Below are 19,929 nucleotides of genomic sequence, written 5' to 3'. Positions count from 1 at the left end.
CTTGTTTGACCTGAGGCCCAGTCTTGGCAGACTTTGGGGCCAGAGGGCCCAATGACACACACCATGCCCAACACACATCTTACCGCCCTCCCTCGTGAAATAGTCAGTCAATATCGTGCACACATGGAGTCAGTCAACATGTTCCACATCTTTATTCTCACGGAGCAGGATGCATGGAAAGTAGCCACCTGGCTCAGACTTCCATTTCTGTTTTGTTTTGCTGTTTGTTTGTTTGTTTGTTTGAAAGTGCATCGTTTCCACTGCTCTTTGGAGTTCTCTCTTAGCTCATCGCTCCTGCAGTCACAAACTGTTCTGTAATAGAGTCATCTTATGTCCTTCAGATGTCCTTCAGTAGCTGCTCAGTGATCGGACCTCAGTGTGAATGTGGATGCCATACTGATGAGGAACCCCCAGGGTGCTGTCAACCATTTGCGTGAGTCGCATGTTGTTGACTAATAAGAGAGAAGACGTCCCTGTGCTTAGCCCTCATTAGCGTGATGGTCCTGAGGTCAATATACTACACTACAGAAATACACCCCAGACAACATCAGGAGTTAGTGTGGAGCGCCAATGAGCTGGAGTTGATTGATTGGACTGAACAGAATTTCAGTGTGTCTGTAACGGCGTTCCTCTAGAGCAGGAGTGTCAAACTCATATCAGGAATGGAATGAGGCCTCACGGGGGCCGTCATTATCGTGGTCATTATCATTCTTCTGCATGGGTTTAGGAGTGTTGTTAGATGATATGCTTCTTTACTATACCCACTTATGAGCAAACTAGCACGTCATGTACTGCTGTCATATACTGCTCTTTTTAGATATTGCTTATTACGCATTGTTGAAGATGTCTGGATGTGAATATTTTTTTCTCTAATTTTCTCTTCCTACCCAAAACATCTGGGGGGGCCGCATGAATCCTGCTGGTGGGCCTTATGTTTGACACCCCTACTCTAGAGGCTTTGTCTGTGAGTCAGTTTCCAGGCAGATAAATGGATGCCTCTGGCTACTTTGTGTAGTCAGCCACCTGCTATGCTATGTGCTGCCATAGCTTTGAACCATCATGCATGCGTGACTGCCTCAGTTTATTATCAGTCCTGTCCAGACTTTTGGTGTAATGTCACGTGTGACAAGATAGCTCTTCTGATCGGTTTTCTGGACCAAAGATGTGTCAGCCAAGCAGTCATCATAGAGGCAGGTGCTGGCCTGGTGGTGATGGATATTGGGCATCTCATTTTAATAGCACATTTTTACTATCTGCATGTTCTGTATAGCCGCTGGCAGTCAGTAGATGACATGCAACAACTGGCAATCAGTATTCAAATGGTACTTTTGCAAAGCAATGCTTGGGGGCATTGTAAACTGAGAATGCCTTTTGATATTTTTGAATTTACATTATATTTACTCTGAAGATGTCTGTCTCCCAGGCATATGACTGTGGCATTGTTGTGGGTACAGTGAAAGCATGTGATGATCTTGCCTGATGATTGATGTCAGGGATGTGGACATCATGAAAAGATGAAAAGATCTAAAGTGAAAATGATTTTTACATATTCATATATATTCTAATCTCTATAATTATTCAGCAGTCTATTTCAACTTTGGCGAGAGGTAGCATTTAAAGACTAATCTGTTAAGATTCAACATCAGTATGTGAAATTGTTGTTGAATAATTACTAAACATGGCCTTAACCAAATCCAACCCTGACTTTGACCATCATTTGTAGTTAACAGAGTGTCAACAGATAGTTTGTTGATAATCTGAGCATCTGCAGATAGTCTATGGGAAGTCTTGACTGATGGCCACACTTTCCCTGGCCATGCTTCTGTTTGATGGCCTTTGCATGCGGAGCAGGTCCTCTCTGGTTCAGTATGCCCCTCTGATCCTTGCATTATGCTCTGGTGGTCCTCCTCCCTAACGCAGTGCTGTTGTAAGATGGCCCACAGCATCGTCCAGAGCATGGACCGGAATGAGCATCTGGTGTTCGATCAGACGCAACAAGGCACAGGTCATTCTGCTGTTTGCTAACTGCCCCTGCCTGGTTTTCCATAGCGTGGCAGCTTGACTTGCATTAGGTTCCACTCATTCACGAGTCCTTATAGTGACCATCATATGGACAGCGACACCAAGGTACCTGAATCTCAGGTTTATGCCTCAACTCAGATCCTAGCAGGTGTTCCTCTGAAGAACAATGTCTGGACTTGTTACCTTGCCACTGCAAGCATTCATATCACACTCACATTCTTTCCAAAATCCAGTGACAATGAGTGGGGGTCTTCCTCTGACACAACATGTAGCTTTCTTATTTGTTCTGTATTTTTTGCCTCTATTCAGATAGGACAATGACGAGTGACAGAATCTTGAATTTCACCTTGGGGATCAATAAAGAGTCTATCTATCTATCTATCAAGTTGGTGGGAGAGAATGTGACAAAAATGCAAAAATGCCCCCTTTGCCTCCTTTTTGGTTGAAGTCTTCAACATGGGGGCCCTCACTCTGCGTTCCCTCTGGCTTCTTCAGAAATGATTGTTGACATGTTGAGATGTTGTACATTTGTTTGCGTTGTATTGCCTGCCTCCTTTGTGCTGCAGGCTGCTTGTACATGTAAGCACATGTAAATGTTTCAACAACAAAGAATACAAATGTATGTGTGTGTGCATATACTGTGCATTTATATTTTACACACTACTACTGAAAATAGCGTGTCAGTGGAAAAAACATGTCCGTGTAAAGTGTAAATGCTGCCTAATGCTGTTTTTGTTTTATTTTTTAGTTCTGTATGTATGTATTTGCTGCTGTGTAGATATTCCATCTGAGCTCACTAGGGTGCCTCCTGCTCGATACTGTTTCTGATATTGTTGACACAGTATGTTTACCATAATCTCTGATCTTGTATATATGATTTATCTGATGCCGTCTCCAAGCCTGTCTTTGCATCTCAGACAGCTTTGATGCTTTATTTATAAATAAGCCGTGGCTGATATTGCTGTGTGTAATGCACCAGTCATGCTGTAGTTGACGCAGCATCTCACAACTGATGGATTTTTGAGTGTGTTTGTAATGCTTTTTGTAATGCTGTGTTTCCCCTCAGCGTGATGGGGCCGCTGCTGTGGGCTTCTGAGGGGAGCCCCCTGATTGGTCAAGCCCGGTGACGGACAGTGGGACCTTTGAGATGACCATCCCCACTCCTGCGTCGGCACTGGTCTGAGTGATGAAGATCACGACCAACACTGGCCTCTTCGTCTTCCTCACTCTGTCTGTGCTCTGCAGAATTAAGGTGGGCGCAATCACCAGTCATGTCATGGTCACTTGGGCTCACTCTGACTGACCGGATGTCCGAGTCTAATCCACTGAGATTAAATGAGTTTTCTACCGCTCTGTGCTCTGCTGAAGCTGGGTTGTGTTGTTGGCTGACAGAGTTTTGTTGTGTGTGCTGTTTCAAAGGTTATTTTGGCTCACTTCCCCCGACTGTTTTGACACTTCACTGAACTGTAAACACTATGATCACCGTGCTTGAAATAGTAGCGTGTGTGTTTGTGCGCAGTGCACATGAGTGCATGTGTATAAGTGTGTGTGTGGATATTGATGCAATAAAATGTATATGTGTGTGTGTGTGTGTGTATGTGTGTGTGTGTGTGTGTATGTGTGTGTGTGTGTGTGTGTGTGTGTGTGTGTGTGTGTGTGTGTGTGCGTGCGAGCACACAGTGGTGGTTTCTTCACCCTGCTGTAATTGTACTCCTCTGAGTTTATAGATGCCGATTAAATTGTGTCCTAATTTACTGCAGCTTCACCTCGTCACTTCCCAGGTCCTGATCGGGTTTAACATGCCCATAAAGGCCCTCAGAGGTGACTATGTGATTCATTACGCCCGAGTCACTCTGCACAGTGTGTAACTCACCGGGTCACACCTAAAACGATGTGCTTGTAGTGCAGCGACCCTGGGCCACGTTTGAGCCTAATGCACGGATTAACCCGGATACGCTTGCCACAGCATCGTTTGTGGGCTTATGGTCATAAATGTGTGTGTGTGTGTGTGTGTGTGTGTGTGTGTGGGCTTGTGGTCATGTCCTGTGGTTTGTGTCCTGTGGTTTGCAGTCAGCGTGTGGGAAGACTGTAAAGGACACAGTGCATGAATGGAACCTATACAGGAACGAATGTCTGCTCAAGATCAGCACCGACCCCAAGCCATCAGGTAACATACAGTACACAACTGTGAGCGCACACACCACACACACACACACACACACACACACACACATACACATACACACACACACACACACACACACATACACACACACACACACACACACACACATACACACACACACACACACACACACACATACACACACACACACACACACACACACACACACACACACACACACACACACACACACACACACACACACACACACACATACACACACACACACATACACATACACATACACACACACACACACACACACACACACACATACACACACGCACACACACACACACACACACACAAATTCAAGACATTAGAAAAATAATATGTAATCTAAATCTAAATGGTAAGGGTACATGAAGAATCATCTATTTTTTAACACAATTTATTTAATGTGTAGATACAATCCAGATTTTGTCAAATCCAGAGGCATAAAAAAAATCCAAACCAATGGCTCATTGTATAAGATGTGGAGAGAGGGAAATGACAGAGAGGCGTTGACAGCAAACTTTTCCCCATGTGCAGGGATCCAAAGTGATGTACTAATGTATGTCTGTAGTGAGCATGCTCTGAGTCGTGATTATTAGCCATCCCACTCACTAATCCCCTTCATCGCACTTCATCCCCCAGCCTGCAGGCTCTTACTAACACATTAATAAAAACCTAATCTGCCCACATGGAAGAATGTAACCCTTGGGCCCCAAAAGGCAAGCGTGTGCTAACTACATGCAAATGTCCGACTGTCGTGTAGCAATGAGCACTCTCTGCCCACACTGAATCTGTTAAATATGCTGCTCTATTGTAGGATATTTCTCGTTCAAAATAGCAAAACCAGAAAGAAAATAAGAAACGGGGCGCCTGACCAAAGATCTGCTTAAATCGTTGTAACACGCTACACACTGCCCAGCACTGCGTCATGCTACATCCAGCTAGGACATTCCAACTGAAAACAAAGTCAACAAACAGATTTAGTTGCTAAGGCTCGCTCACATTGCATGCAGTGAGGACACGATGTCAGCTGGTGGTGACATCTATTCACATTCTGTTATCATTTCTGTCTGTGGGGAAATAAATGTCATTACATTTTGGAATGTATTGCTTTAAAGTTGTCTAGTTTATCTGGTATCTCATGAATGCAAAGGAGGTTGTTTCTCTCAATGTGGATGTGTTGCTGTTCCCACATTCTGCTTTGCATATTTCACATTGATTTTTCACCTCCTTCCTTTTCTTTCTTTCTTTCTTTCTTTCTTTCTTTCTTTCTTTCTTTCTTCCCTCTCTCCCCTCTGTGCTCTCGTCTGCATCTCTACTCCGACAGGTCTGGTGTGTGGTCGTATGTTCGACATGTACGCCTGCTGGGCAGATGGTCTGCCCAACACCACCGTCAAAGTGCCCTGCCCCTGGTACCTTCCATGGCATGACCAAGGTACATCGGTTAACTAGGTAGCAGCTGGGGCAACTGGGGTAGCCGTGGCCTACTGGTTAGCACTTCGGACCTGTAACCGGAAGGTTGCCGGTTCGAACCCCGACCAGTAGGCACGGCTGAAGTGCCCTTGAGCAAGGCACCTAACCCCTCACTGCTCCCCGAGCGCCGCTGTTGATGCAGGCAGCTCACTGCGCCGGGATTAGTGTGTGCTTCACCTCACTGTGTGTACACTGTGTGCTGAGTGTGTTTCACTAATTCACGGATTGGGATAAATGCAGAGACCAAATTTCCCTCACGGGATCAAAATAGTATATATACTTATACTTATACTAGGTAGTAATAGTCAGGGAGCTCACAAATAAATCTGTCACTTATCTGTGCTGTAAGTGGTTTTGTGTAGGAAAAGCATTATGGCTTAGCACCAGGCCTCTGATGACAGTGGTTGGAGTAACCTTTTTAATGCATGAGGATAGATATTGGAGTGATCTTTTTAGTGCATGAGGATCTTCTATGGGCCTGTTCAAAAATCTCCTCAAAACACATCACTGATCCCCTCACCTTCCCATCCAGTGTACTTACGCATGCGCACACACTCACACACACACACACACACACACACACACACACATACAGTACATACTACCACCCCTTCTTGTAAAGCGACCTTGAGTTTCTTGAAAGGCGCTATATAAAACCAATTTATTATTTTACATTAATACACAGGATTAGCTGTTAAAATCCCTTGTGCCAAAATCCAAGGTAAAAACACATTCAGAAGCCCCTGCTCAAGTTTAACTTTAAAAAGCACACTACCCACAAATCTGCCAACAAATGGTCACAAGCACAATACAAATGGCCTATCCAACAGCAGTAGCCTATATAGTATGCGGCATGTCATTGGGGTTATCAAGTGGGCACCCTCATTCACCGATGTTTCGTTAAGTTAGGCCCACGACACCTCATGAAGGCTTAACAGTGAAACCAGCATCCTGGAGACACTCCCCTCCATGCTGCCACCATATTACCACATTGAAATATCCAATACCCAAAATACTCTTAACCAGCCCAGGCATGGTCATGGTTGGCTAGGTTGGTCCGTCCCGTTGATGTGGACTGAACCATAACCATAAAGAACCTTGGCCAACCAACCATCACCCTAGGCACAGCCCATCACAAACACAAAACAAATTAGCCAGTTAGCTTAGCCCGTTTGCTTAGGCCCCATCCCAAACACAAAACAAATTAGCCAGCAGTTAGCAGTTAGCTTACGCCCCATGCTGCCACCATATTACCACAACAAGCATCCAAATACCCTTAACCAACCTAGGCATGGTCTAAGTTGGCTAGGTCGGTCCGTCCCGTTGATGCGGACTGAACCATAAACCATAAAAGAACCTTAGCCAAGTACCATCAACCTAGGCACAGTCCATCACAAACACAAAACAAATGAGCCAGTTAGCTTACCTTAGCTTGCGCCCCAGGAAGGGTAACTTCTCCTTACCCACGACCAAAACAAATGAACCAGTTAGCTTACCTTAGCTTGCGCCCCAGGAAGGGTAACTTCTCCTTACCCACAACCATTCGCTTGCCTGTTCTGCTGCTAAATACATGTTACTAACCACCTGCCTTAGACTTCGACCACAAATGCCCAATTCAGACAGCAAGCTAATAGCAGATCTGGTCACAAACCCATGTGCACCGATTTCAATAGGCCTTAATCGTGCACTCCAACCTCGCTTAGCTGCCTCCTCTGCTATCTCAGTGTATTTAGCTCTCTTCAGCTCATTGGCCACTTCCACTCTGTCTTCCCAAGGAACAGTGAGTTCAAAGAAGTAAACTATCTTCTCTGAATCCGACCATAGAATTACGTCGGGACGTAGCTTAGTACTCACTATATGTGGAGGTACCGCCATCTGCTGGCCAAGATCAACCTTCATTTCCCAGCCCGCCCCATTTTTCAACTGGCCGGTTTTACACCTGGCCTTCGCGGAACAAGGTTTATCCCCCTGACGTACAAAGTTAATTTGCCTTACCCCTTTAGTAGCTGCTAATGAAATGACTTCTCTTCTTTTATCCTCTATTGCCGCTGCCACACATTTCAATACCTGGTTATGACGCCACGTATACCGCCCCTGGGTGAGACTTACCTTGCATCCTGATATGATATGGTGGAGACTGCCCACACACGAGCAAAGTATGCATTTATCATCCTCACCAAACCATTGACTTAAATTCTTGGGAGATGGGAGCACATCATATGTAGCACCTAACATAAATCTGATCTTACCAGCTTCCATGCCCCATAGATCTTTCCATTTAATCCGTCTTTTTTCCACCCCTTCCCAGTTCACCCACTGCCCTTGTTTTGCCCGCGACACTGCCTTAGTACATCTTACAGCCTCCTCCTGTCTATGCATTTCCTCCACTACCATTTTCCTCTTTTCTCCTGCAGAAGCCTTACTCCACAAGGGTTTACTTGCACCCACCCCTAGACCCCCCCGCCCGTGCTGCACATGGCCCATTATATCCCTATGCTTCAATGCTGATTGAGCTTGCTTAACTGCCTGCTCTGGGTTCCACTTCCTCCCTGCATTAACTGTGGGTGCAACTTTCCTCACCACTGGGTCCTTGGACTGAGTAAGAGTCAATTCCAATCTAGCCTTAGCACACTTAAATTCCTCTGTCAGACTAGATATTGGCAACTCTACAATACCCTTCCCATACAAGGCTACACTGCTTAAGCAGCGTGGGACTCCGAGCCATTTTCTGACAAAGGAGTTGATAATTTTTTCCTTTGACAGAGGAACTTCATAAACTGTCAATGGTCACATTAGCCGAGGCAACAAACCAAACTGCAAACACCACAGCTTGAGCTTACCTGGCAGCCCCGACTTGTCAATTTTTGCAATACCTTGCCTAATGACCTGTCTCAAGTCAACCTGTGATTTATCACTAAAGCTTGCATCATACCACCTTCCCAGACTCTTCACTGGTTTCTCCAGAACTGTGGGAATCACCTCCTTATTTATAGCAAACTTCTTATCTGTTACCTTCCCTTTAATAATTGAGAGACTCCTAGACTTCACCTTCATTCTGGCCCATTGCAGATTACTATTTAACTTACCCAGCAACCTGTTGGTGCATGGAACGGTTGTCGTCAAGGTTGTCATGTCGTCCATGAAAGCCCGAATCGGGGGGAGGCGTGGCCCTCCCTGCAATTTCTCCCCGCCCACTACCCATTTTGAGGCCCTAATGATGACCTCCATTGCCATTGTAAAAGCAAGTGGGGAGATGGTACATCCGGCCATGATTCCTATCTCAAGTTGTTGCCAACCTGTGGTGTAATCAGCTGTAGTAAAACATAATTGAATATCCAGAAAGTATGCTTTTACTAGGCTTTTAATGCTACCTGGGATTCTGAAATAATCAAAGGCCTCCCACAACAGACTATGCGGCACAGACCAAAAAGCATTAGCCAAATCCAAGAACACAACGTGCAGGTCTCTCTTCTCACGCTTTGCTAATTGAATTTGGTGCCAAATCATGCTGGTATGCTCTAAGCACCCGGAGAAGCCAGGAATTCCAGCTTTTTGGACGGTGGTATAAATTTGTTTATTCCTTTCAAGGTAATTTGTCAGTCTCCGTGCCACCACACTGAAGAAAACCTTCCCTTCAACATTCAGTAGACTAATTGGCCTAAATTGATTAATCTCCACTGCGTCCTTTTCTTTGGGAATAAATATTCCCCCAGCCCTCCGCCAAGCCTTGGGAATACTCTGCTTTTTCCAAACTATCTTCATTAATTGCCATAAAAATCTTAAAACATCTGGTGCACTCTTATACAACCGGTAGGGCACTCCATTAGGTCCCGGGGCTGAAGAGGCCCTTGCACGTTTTATTACTTCTTGCACCTCTTTCCACCTTGGTGGACTATCGTCGCATTGGCTACTTAATTCACCAATAGGTGGGATATCAGCATGAAGTACCATCTCCCTGAACCTCTCCCTATCTTTGTGCACTCCCTCTAAATACTCCTCAAGCTTCTGCTTAGGTTCCAAAAGACTACCACTCTTCTGCATTACGAATAAAGACTTAACAAACTTAAATGGGTCTTTATAGAATGCTAGTCGGGCTTTGTGATTTCTTCTTCCTATTTTTCCTAATATTTTCAGCTCTTCTTAGCACTACTAACCGCTCCCTCACATCTGCCTGTAGACAGTCAATACCTTCCTTCTCATCATCTGTAGCTTTTCTCCACTGCTTCTTAAGCTGCCTCCTCTCCTTGATAAGTTTATCTATCTCCTGCTGGCGCCTAGATTTAACTACCTCATGTTGCCGTTTTGTCCTTCTCTCAATAGTCCCAAATCTTTCCTTACCATAGCTATAAATAATGTCTCCCATTTTCTCTAATTTGCTTTCAGCCGTCCCCTTGAGCTGACCCAGGATACTGACCAAATCACTATTAACATCTTCCCACATTCTACATTCTGCTGCGCCTGGCCATCTAACCCCAGGCCTATGACCATTAATCTTCTCCCTCCTTGGCTGACTGGCCTCTCTTTCTGCCTCAGTGCTAGAACTTTCCTCAACAACAGGGGTACTGATGTCCTGCGAACTGTGGGTTTCTTCCTGTCGCTGAACTTCAACCGACTGACTTGATGCACTTCTTAAGAAATAGCTATCAATGCGGGGACCCTGTGTTCCCTCTACCAAGCACTTCTTTTTCCCTTGATGAATTTTCAGGCCCTTTAGACTTATTATTATTATTATGAGGATAGACACTGGGTTGAAGTAACCTTTTTAGTGCATGAGGATAGATATTGGAGTGACCTTTTTAGTGCATGAGGATAGATATTGGAGTGACCTTTTTAGTGCATGGGGATATATATTGGAGTAACCTTTTTAGTGCATGGGGATAGATATTGGAGTGACCTTTTTAGTGCATGAGGATAGACACTGGGTTGAAGGTAACCTTTTTAGTGCATGAGGATAGATATTGGAGTGACCTTTTTAGTGCATAAGGATAGACACTGGGCGTAAAATAGCCGGTGTTGTTATGACCATTTCAAGGTTCTGCAGCTCTACAGAGATGAGGGGCAATCAAGTAAAATTACAGTTTTTAAGTTTAAGTCCATTTTTTGCTTTACTTACCAGGGTTATAATTGTTCTTCTGTTCCAGTGCAGAATGGCTTTGTGTTGCGGGAGTGTAGGGCAGACGGCCAGTGGGCCAACAACAACACCAGTCGCACCTGGAGGGACCACTCCCAGTGCAATGACGACGGAAGCCAACAGAGGGCGCAGGTACGGAACAAAAATTGGGGGAAGTATCTATCTATAAATGACAGAAACGTCTGTCTGTCTGTGTTTGTGTTTGTTTGTGTGTTAACTGTCGAACTGTTGACAGGTGGCAGGTGCTATGGGCATGAGTAAGTGCAGTGCCAAGTTTGACGTTGCTTGGATAAGTAATGTAAAAGATATTGTTACACACACTGCGTGTGTGTGTTTGTGTGTGTGCATGTGTGTGTGTTTTAAACGCATATCTGTCGAACCATTCGTCTGATTGATTTGAAATTTGGCAAGTGTCTTGCTACGGGCACGAGTAAGTGCAGTGTAAGTGCAGAGTAACTGCAAATTTGACGTTGTTTAAATAAGAAATGTAAAAAGTATCGTTAAATATATATATACATCTCTGCTGTAGCCACTCCCCCTCTCCTTCACACAGCACTGTAGTCACTCCCCCTCTCATTCCCACATCACTGTAGCCACTCCCCCTCTTACTCACACAGCACTGTAGGCTACCAGAGAGGTTAAGCAATCTTTCTCGAACACCTCGTACGTCTGTGCCTCCAAGTTGTCCATTAGAGGCTATTTGACATATAAAGAAGATATTTACACAGCACTGTGGGCTACCAGAGAGGTTAAGCAAGCCTTTGGCAGAACTGAATCCGTGGCTAAAATGTTAAAGGAATTGTTCAGAATAATTTCACCCTAGGTCCTTTGCACAATGACCTCGAGCCACCCCCCCACCCCCCCCCCAGAAACTGGTTTATAGCGCTATCAGCCAGATGGCACACTAAAAATCCTCATGATAGGAGGAGGGAATACATAATCAAGTAGCTCTAGTAGTTTTAGCTCTGCCTTATGTAAAACAGTTCACATATTATGACTTTTTGCACCTATGGTGTCTTTTAGTTACTCATATGAAGACAGGATAAATACACACTGCCACTATCTAGTCAACCAGCTTCCCCCAGATTAAATAAGTGGTTTGAAGCCATGGGAGTTGGTGTTCATGCTTTAGCTATTGCAGCTTCTTTTAAGTAGTTTGAAGCCACGAGAGCCGTTGCCATTGTGAATCAACAGGGGTCTCACAGAACATCCAACATGGCTGACCTCATGGCAGTCTCAATGTTGTGCTTCAGTGAGATCCTCTTATCTCTCCGGAACAGTCGATCCATGGCACAGCACAGGAAAGCATAGCTTCCCCAGCCTTTTCTCTTGCTTAAAGGGAGACATTCTGCACTGTTTGAACAACAAAAAGGGGATACTGTATAGATAGATATATAAAGAGAAAGTGACAGAGAGCAGAGAGAGAGAGAGAGAGAGAGAGAGAGAGAGAGAGAGAGAGAGAGAGAACAGTATTGATGCCCAAGGGGACATTTTTGAAAACAATTCAGCAGTGTCCCATATAGCAAATTCCACTCTTCAATTTCACATCAATTTCAGCTGTTTGGGATCCACATGATTTGATTTTTCTTGTCCGTCTGAAGACAGACCAGCAGGTTATTCATCACAAAACTCTTTACTCTTATGGCACCTTGGAGAGGGAGAGGAGGATAATAGGGCCATGTCAGTAAAAGAAAGAGCTTCTGAAGCCAATATAACATTTTATCACTGGTTACAGGGAGATGTAGCTGGGGATTATACAAACAAAAAAAGAGTGTGTGTGTGAAATATGTGTCTAAGTGAAATTTGAAAAAGATAGATAGATAGATAGATAGATAGATAGATAGATAGATAGATAGATAGCTTAGAGATAGATTGCTTTTATTCATTCATTTTCAAGGGGAAAAAGGGCTCATCCTTAAGAAGTAAGATGGGCTTCATGTTGGCAAATCATAATGTGCATCTATGTTTCAGTCAGACTGTGCTTGTTATTACAGGGTGTAGAATCAGAGGTGCAGAGATGCCTCTCTGGTTGAGAAATGCTCTATCTCTGACAGTGGATTAAAGCTCAGAGGTCTGATTTGGTGACAGAAAGTCCATATCTCCATGGCCAGTGGCAAGAAAGTCATTTCGTTCTTGAGTCGAAGAGGCTTTCACTCACAGCGTTTTGCCTCTAATCTTTTAAAAGCTTTATTCTTGAATAATGATTTAGGGACCCATTTTGTATTAAATGTCCTTAACACAACAATATGCAGTTTTTGAGGTATACTGAGGTATGATCACTTTCTTGAGAAATGTAATCATCCAATCAGTACACATGGAACCGGTTATGTTGTTGCCTGGTAACATTGCTCAATCTGGGCATCAGGGCTCTCAAGTTTTGAGGACAGGCAAGAGTGAGATCCCCCCCCCCCCCCCAGTCCGAGGGTTAAAGGGATGGCTGGTCAGATGCAAGCATGAAACTTCAGAGTATTACCTTTCATTTGAGGCCAAGATTATGCTTATAAGGGGTTTATATGCAGTAAGCATTTGATTGCCAGTATGCATTTTGGATAACCCAAAGTCCTATGGGGAGTTTTCATAGGGCATTTTACAAAATGCATGAGTATACCTTGGCAAATAATGGTCTAAAGTACTCATGTTGTCATTCTATATTGATCTACTTTTGCACACAGCATGACAAGACCTAATGCTAGGACTCAAGTCATATCAAGTCAAGACCTACTGTAGAGGGCTGAAATGTGGTCAGTTCAAAGGTGCTTGTTATCCGGTAGAAAAAGAAAATAACAATCTAGCCTTTGTAACTTTGTGTCAGTACATCACATAGTTATTTCTAATTGTTTTCCAACAGTGTCTCAGCTTTCCAAAAGAGAGCAGGCATTTGATTATTGGCTAAAGTAGGAGCATCTAAGTCAAAATGGGGCAAAAGTATAATTTATAATTGCTCAGATTTGCAAAACAAAAGATTTGACACATGGCATTAACAATTCAATAATGGGCCTTTTCACCACCTCCCAGCATCCACTAACCTGGACCTTTTAGGGGGCTTTCCTCTCAGGGTGAATGAGAGGATGCTTAATTGCTTTTTACCTGACATTTTTGAATACAGATGCAATGATTAATGCATCCATGGCCAGGATATAATTATATAATATGACATGATTTTAAAAGTGACCTATAACAATAGGCTACAGTATGCAATAAGCTACTATTCAAACGAACACTTAAATTATATTGTTCTTAAACAACGAGTAGGAAAACTATAGTAACTAATGAGAGATTGAAATGAATGAAGTTATTACCTGATTATCCTGTTCTCTTCCACCTCCAGTTGGTTCTCTTCCAACTCCACCTCGTTTACCACCTCCGCTATGCATTCACCGAAGGCCGAGACTGCTCACGAAACTGAAACTCAGAGTTCGCCTGGCAACAAAACAAAACTATTTCCTGATTGGTTAAGAAATCCTATTTTCTGATTGGCCGATAGGTTTGTTACTGAACAGCAGTTCTCTGAGCTGAATGAGCGTACAGACAGCAACGTTGTGTGACACGTTTGTAAAATATAGCCCTTAGCTATTTCTGTGCGGGCAAGTTAATAATTTCTCGGAGTGAAAAAAAAAAAACACACTGTTACAGTGTGTTGTTCTTCAATCAATCTGAGGTCCGCTTTCACTGTCAACCCCGCCCCCCCATCCTCTTTGCATTGTGATGTCACAATTGGAGCATATTATCCCCCAACATTTTATAGACCCTTTCAAGAGAGTTCCATTATCAGCATCATAGTTGGCCCCACAAGACTTCCTTTTTAACATTCCATTATCTTAGTGCAGAGGAAGTAGATTGGTGCCCAAATAGAATGTTCAAGCATTGTTTTTGTTTACCTCGTTGAAAGGGTCTATAACAACAACCACTATTTGTGAGGAAATTGAATTTGATTTAAAATTCAGATTATATGACATATATTTGACACATTCAAAAACGACCTGCATGAGCAGGCATTGTGTACAATAAGAGTACACATGGATACGTACATTCACGCCCCTAAGGACCTGTTTCCATTGGAGGTCCTCAAAACACACACTTGTCAGTGCAGTGTGTAACAGCACAGTGTGCCTCTGACAGGAAGCAGCTGTGACTTAAGTGTTCACAGCAGCGGTGCGATCTCCTGTTATTGGTCGAGCTACAGAGACAAGTGAGAATCATCCAGTGAAGACGATAAGTGGTTATGAGGGATTTCATGAATATAGATGCAGTCATTACTGGGGGCATTTTCAGCTCTACCTTATAGCTCATGATCATCTGTGTGTGTGTGTGTGTGTGTGTGTGTGCATGTGCATGTGTGTGTGTCTGTGTCTGTGTCTGTGTCTGTGTCTGTGTGAGTGTGTGTGTGTGTGTGTGTCTGTGTCTGTGTCTGTGTGTGTCTGTGTCTGTCTGTGTGTGTGTGTGTGTGTGTGTGTGTGTTTTAAAATCATTTGTCATATTGTTCCATTTCCGTTCTCTCATTCCTCCTCGTTAAGTCTTTCTTATCCTCCCTTATCTCCTTATTTCATCCATCTTTCTTCTCATTTCTGCTCTCTCTCTCTCTCTCTTGGCTTCTCCACCTCCACCGTTCTCATCTCTCGTTCCTCTTTCTTCCCCTCTGTCTCTCCAATCTTTCTTCCCTCTCTTTCAGTGTATCATACTGTCAACCCCTCCCCCCCCCCCCCTCTCTCTCTCCCTCTGTCTCCTTCCACCTGCTAATGCATCTCTCTGTGAGCAGAGGCAGTGTTGTGAGCGTGGGTTTAATGGACTATGAGAGACATGGCCCGCTGGCTTTACACAGACAGAGAGCCCATTCACAACAACTCCAATCGCTCCAGCCCAGAGATCAATGGTCTTCTTTTGATCTGAGGGTTGGTGTCAAGCTGTAGGGGAACCGTAATGCAGAGCGCAAACTGGGCCTTCCCAGGCCACCAACAGAGAGTGCCTTGAGCTGTGGAACATGTGATTTCATTTTGTATCATTAACATGATAATTAGTGTCAACTGCATGTTAATAGTGTCACTGCAGTGATAAGTCCTCTCTATAAAGTTTCAATTGGCTGCTTTTACACTACTGTACACAAGTGTTAGGCACTCATTAGATATGTTGTTTTAGCTAATGCTATGATGACCATATATGTTTCTTACTCATTGTCTTTATTACTGTTCAACCTGAGGATAGAGGGAATATACAGTGTAGTATAAAACAAAAGAAATGTGCATTTCTTGTTCAGGTTCTAGTCTTTTGCATCCATTCGATCTACCTGGGAATACAATGAAGAGGGTCACCGGAGATGTACAGTACTTTTCAGGTGGCTCCTGCCAAAATGCTCTCGACACCGCAGTGTCAGTTTTAGGGTGAGCCACGGTCAAGTCAGCAGCTGATCTGGAGACCACCATCATAGCTGTATCTACCAACAGCTTCTGGCAGACCAGGCATGGCCATCAGTCTTGTGCCTTAGTGCCTTGGCGGGGAACGACAGCTCCATCAAGAGCTTCCCCGATTGGTCAACACTGCTAAAACAAACAAATCTAATGAAATCTTGAGACTGAACTTGGACTGGTATCAGAACAAAAACTAAATTGTATGTGCAAATGGCCTACTGTGTAGCCTACAGTACATGTTTCCTGTGTTCTGGTCATATTCCAATTAAGAAAGTGAGAAATAAACAACATGGTCCTACTGTGAATCCATTGCTGAAACAAAACATTTAAGGTACCTGAGACTTTTGATGTTTAGATTAATGGAAATATCATGAAAGGGTTTTTCGAAAGGAGGCCATTTTGGACGATGTAGAAAAACATTATGTCTTGTATGTTTATGTCCCTTGGTGCCCTGTAGTGGTGGCTCAGGAGATAGAGGAGTCGTTCAGTAATTGGAACTAGTTTCCTCCTGACCGGCCTGTTGAACTGTCCTTAAGCGAGACACTGAACCCCAAACTACTTCTGATGTGCTGGTTAGCTCAGTGTTTCCCACAGAATTAAATTCTATTTGTGGTGGTAGGCTTGCAGTTTTTAACAAATGATGCAGGTTTAAGCACGATTTAGCCAGTGGACTTTTATGACAACAATTGCAGAATTGTTGTCTTTAAACATACATGTAGGTTTGTTGAGAGACAAGGGGAGGCTGCACAAAGGTGCACTGAACGAATTACATCCAATTTAAATAGTACAACATGCTAAATCATTGTGTGGTGGTAAATGTTGATATTGTGGTGGGCCGCTACAAATAAGTCAATGTATGGGAAACACTGCAGCTGTCTTGCATGGCAGCCTCCGTGGACAGTGTGAGAGAAGAGAATGGGTGGATGTGAGTTATTCCTCTGTGAAGCCATTTGAGTGTTCAGAGGAGTAAAAAAAATGTTATATAAATGCTGTCCATTTCCCATTTGTGTCCACAGGAGAACCAGATGATGGTGCTGGCCTACTTCAGGGTCATGTACACAGTGGGCTACTCACTGTCACTGGCCAGTCTCTCGCTCGCTCTCATCATCCTCCTCATCTTCAGGTGAGCTACACCACTTACTGAGACTAGAGTGCTACCCATCACAAAGACCTAGCTGAGAATATTTACTGATAGAGTCATCACCATCATCATCCTCCTCATCTTCAGGTAAGCTACACCACTTACTGGAGACTAGAGTACTACCCATCACAATCAATAAGACCTAGCTGATAATATTTACTGATAGTCATCACCATCATCATCCTCCTCATCTTCAAGTGAGCTCCGCCACTCAGTAGATTGTGAGTGTAGAGTGCTTCACAATCACAATCAATAAGATCTAGCTGATAGTATTTACTGACAGATAGAGTCGTTTTTTCCTGGGCCAAGGAGAATGACCCACTTGCCAAAGTACAAAATTATATAAATTGACAGATGATGGCATAAGACCAAGATATAAAGTATACAAATATTTGTCTCAACATTTGTATTCAAAAAAAAAGATTCCATAAGTGTATGGACTACTTTTGACTGCAGAATAGACCCTCGGCCCTATACTGTAATTGGTCAGCACAGAAAGTGAAAATTCATGCATCAGGATCCTGGTCTGGATTGTCACTGGAGGACTGAAAAATGGTGACCCTCTAGCTTGTCTGAACATTTAGAAAGCAAATAAATCAATTGGAAGTAAGTAAATTGGACCAGCACTTTTTAAGCTATGTGAGTGGACACACACATACACACAAACATACACACTTGGAGAACAAATGGACAGGCAGATGCACCCTCTCACCCTTTCCAGTAGCGAGGGGTAAAAATACTTTGTCTCCTGGTGGGTTGGTGAAAACTTGTTTATGTATTTTCTGGGAACTGCTTGCACACTCTGTTGATTGACACCTGGGGCATCGAGTGAGAGTGTCACTAATGGATTTCCACTGCACTGTGAGCCTGAGAGTGTTAGGGTGTGTTAGGCAGTCAACACCACTCTGTGGGTGGGACTTCTGAGTTAATAACTCCCATTGGTCTTACCTGGCTGTGACAAGTCACACAGCCTGGAGTAGCCACAGCAGAGACAAGCTATTGCCTCAGGAGCCCATTACTATTGTATCGGTACTGCAAATAGAAAAAGCATGAGTGATGACAAGAGGCAGTCAAGGGAGACTGATGGAGATGGAGAGAGAGGAGTGATGGGGAAATGGATGGCGAAGGAAGTGGCGACGAGCAATTGTTTAGATGACAAAACGCTAAGACTGCTCGGTGAAAAGAGAAGTGTTTGTGACGTTTCTGCTTCATCAACGTGACAAATGAGGAGCTGTGACAGCCAGATTAAACACAGCGTCATCCAGCCAGGACATGTTCTCAGTCAAGCAGATTAAGCACAGCAGGTGCATAACAGTGTCAGAGTCGGTCCTTTGAGCTATTCTCTCTGTGAACTAAGACTCATGGCAGCATAAAAACTTCTACAAAACAAAGCCAACAAAAAGAGCCAACAGACATTAACGTGCCTTTTTGATATGTTTAATACTCTTCTGTCACACATTGAAATTCACTTTAAAATCATGAATGGGACCAATTCCTTTGGAGTGCCACATGTCTTGACTGACCATCACACCATGTGATTTTTTACCCAGTGTGTCCATGTGTGGTTCATACTGATTAATGGAGACACCCACAGAAGTGCTGCTAAGGTTACAGGTTACAGTACATGCCCACTACTAAGCTTACAGGTTACACGCCCCCTACTAAGGTTACAGGTTACATGTCCCCCACTAAGGTTACAGGCTACAGGCTTACAGGTTACATGTCCACTACTAAGGTTACAGGTTACAGGCCCCCCACTAAGGTTACAGGCTTACAGGTTACATGTCCACTACTAAGGTTACAGGTTACAGGCCCCCCACTAAGGTTACAGGCTTACAGGTTACATGTCCACTACTAAGGTTACAGGTTACAGGCCCCCCACTAAGGTTACAGGCTACAGGCTACAAGTCCACTGCTCATGTTGTGCTATAGCACCACAGCATCACATCTGATGTTGGGAGCCCTTTGTGTTTGATGTCCAGCATGATGGTTAATGCTATGTTAGCCGTGTATAAGAATAGCCTTCCCTGATGAGTGTGCTCCCTACGGCAGCCCTTCAACGCATCCACTAATGCGGACAGACTCAAGGAGGATTTCAGCTCTCCATACACTTCCAGTGTCATTCGTTTTCTCCAGAGGGGAGTCAAATGGAGTTTGGAGTAAATGCCCTGGAGGTACAAGATGTCCACAGATTGAGACATAATGGGCGAAGTGGAGGTCAAGAACCTTATAATGTACAGCAGAGCGAGAGTGCCCCTGGTTTTTTATTATTTTTGGTACACTGTGGCTCCTGATAGCCAATCAATAAGAATAGACAGTAAGACCATTATCTTTGAAGTGCGCATGTGTTACAGAGCACAGTAAGCACATAATCGTGTTTACAGCACTCCTCCAGGCTGATGCCCCCATGGCAGCTGATAATGAGCAGGTTTTTCAACTCAACACTGAAGGCGTCAGTCCTACTTCCAACACAAGACGAGTGCAGGCAATCAGATGCTCAATCATCTCACTGGACAGAAGCATGGCTGAGGTCAATGAAAGAGAATTTTCCTCCATTCTTCAGGAACATCCTTGAAGAACA

General features: G+C 43.9%; 1 protein-coding gene across 1 annotated transcript in view; it reads left to right on the top strand.

Annotated features, from left to right (window-relative positions):
- Positions 1-19,929, top strand: part of gipr (gastric inhibitory polypeptide receptor) — a 53,389-nt gene that overhangs the window by 21,503 nt on the left and 11,957 nt on the right. The window contains exons 2-6 of the mRNA XM_076283097.1: positions 3,089-3,274; positions 4,093-4,189; positions 5,529-5,636; positions 10,816-10,937; positions 17,224-17,330. Of these exons, the coding sequence (XP_076139212.1) occupies positions 3,209-3,274; positions 4,093-4,189; positions 5,529-5,636; positions 10,816-10,937; positions 17,224-17,330 (500 nt within the window). The 5' untranslated portion in view covers positions 3,089-3,208. The remainder of the gene's footprint in view (positions 1-3,088; positions 3,275-4,092; positions 4,190-5,528; positions 5,637-10,815; positions 10,938-17,223; positions 17,331-19,929) is intronic.

The sequence above is a fragment of the Alosa pseudoharengus genome, unplaced genomic scaffold (assembly GCF_046254945.1).
Source record: "Alosa pseudoharengus isolate Yale_2024_CS ecotype anadromous, Long Island Sound unplaced genomic scaffold, YU_APseudo_1.1 YU_APseudo_1.1_scf_13, whole genome shotgun sequence".
In the NCBI taxonomy this organism is placed as follows: domain Eukaryota; kingdom Metazoa; phylum Chordata; class Actinopteri; order Clupeiformes; family Clupeidae; genus Alosa; species Alosa pseudoharengus.
This window is presented reverse-complemented; position numbering and strand designations above follow the sequence as displayed.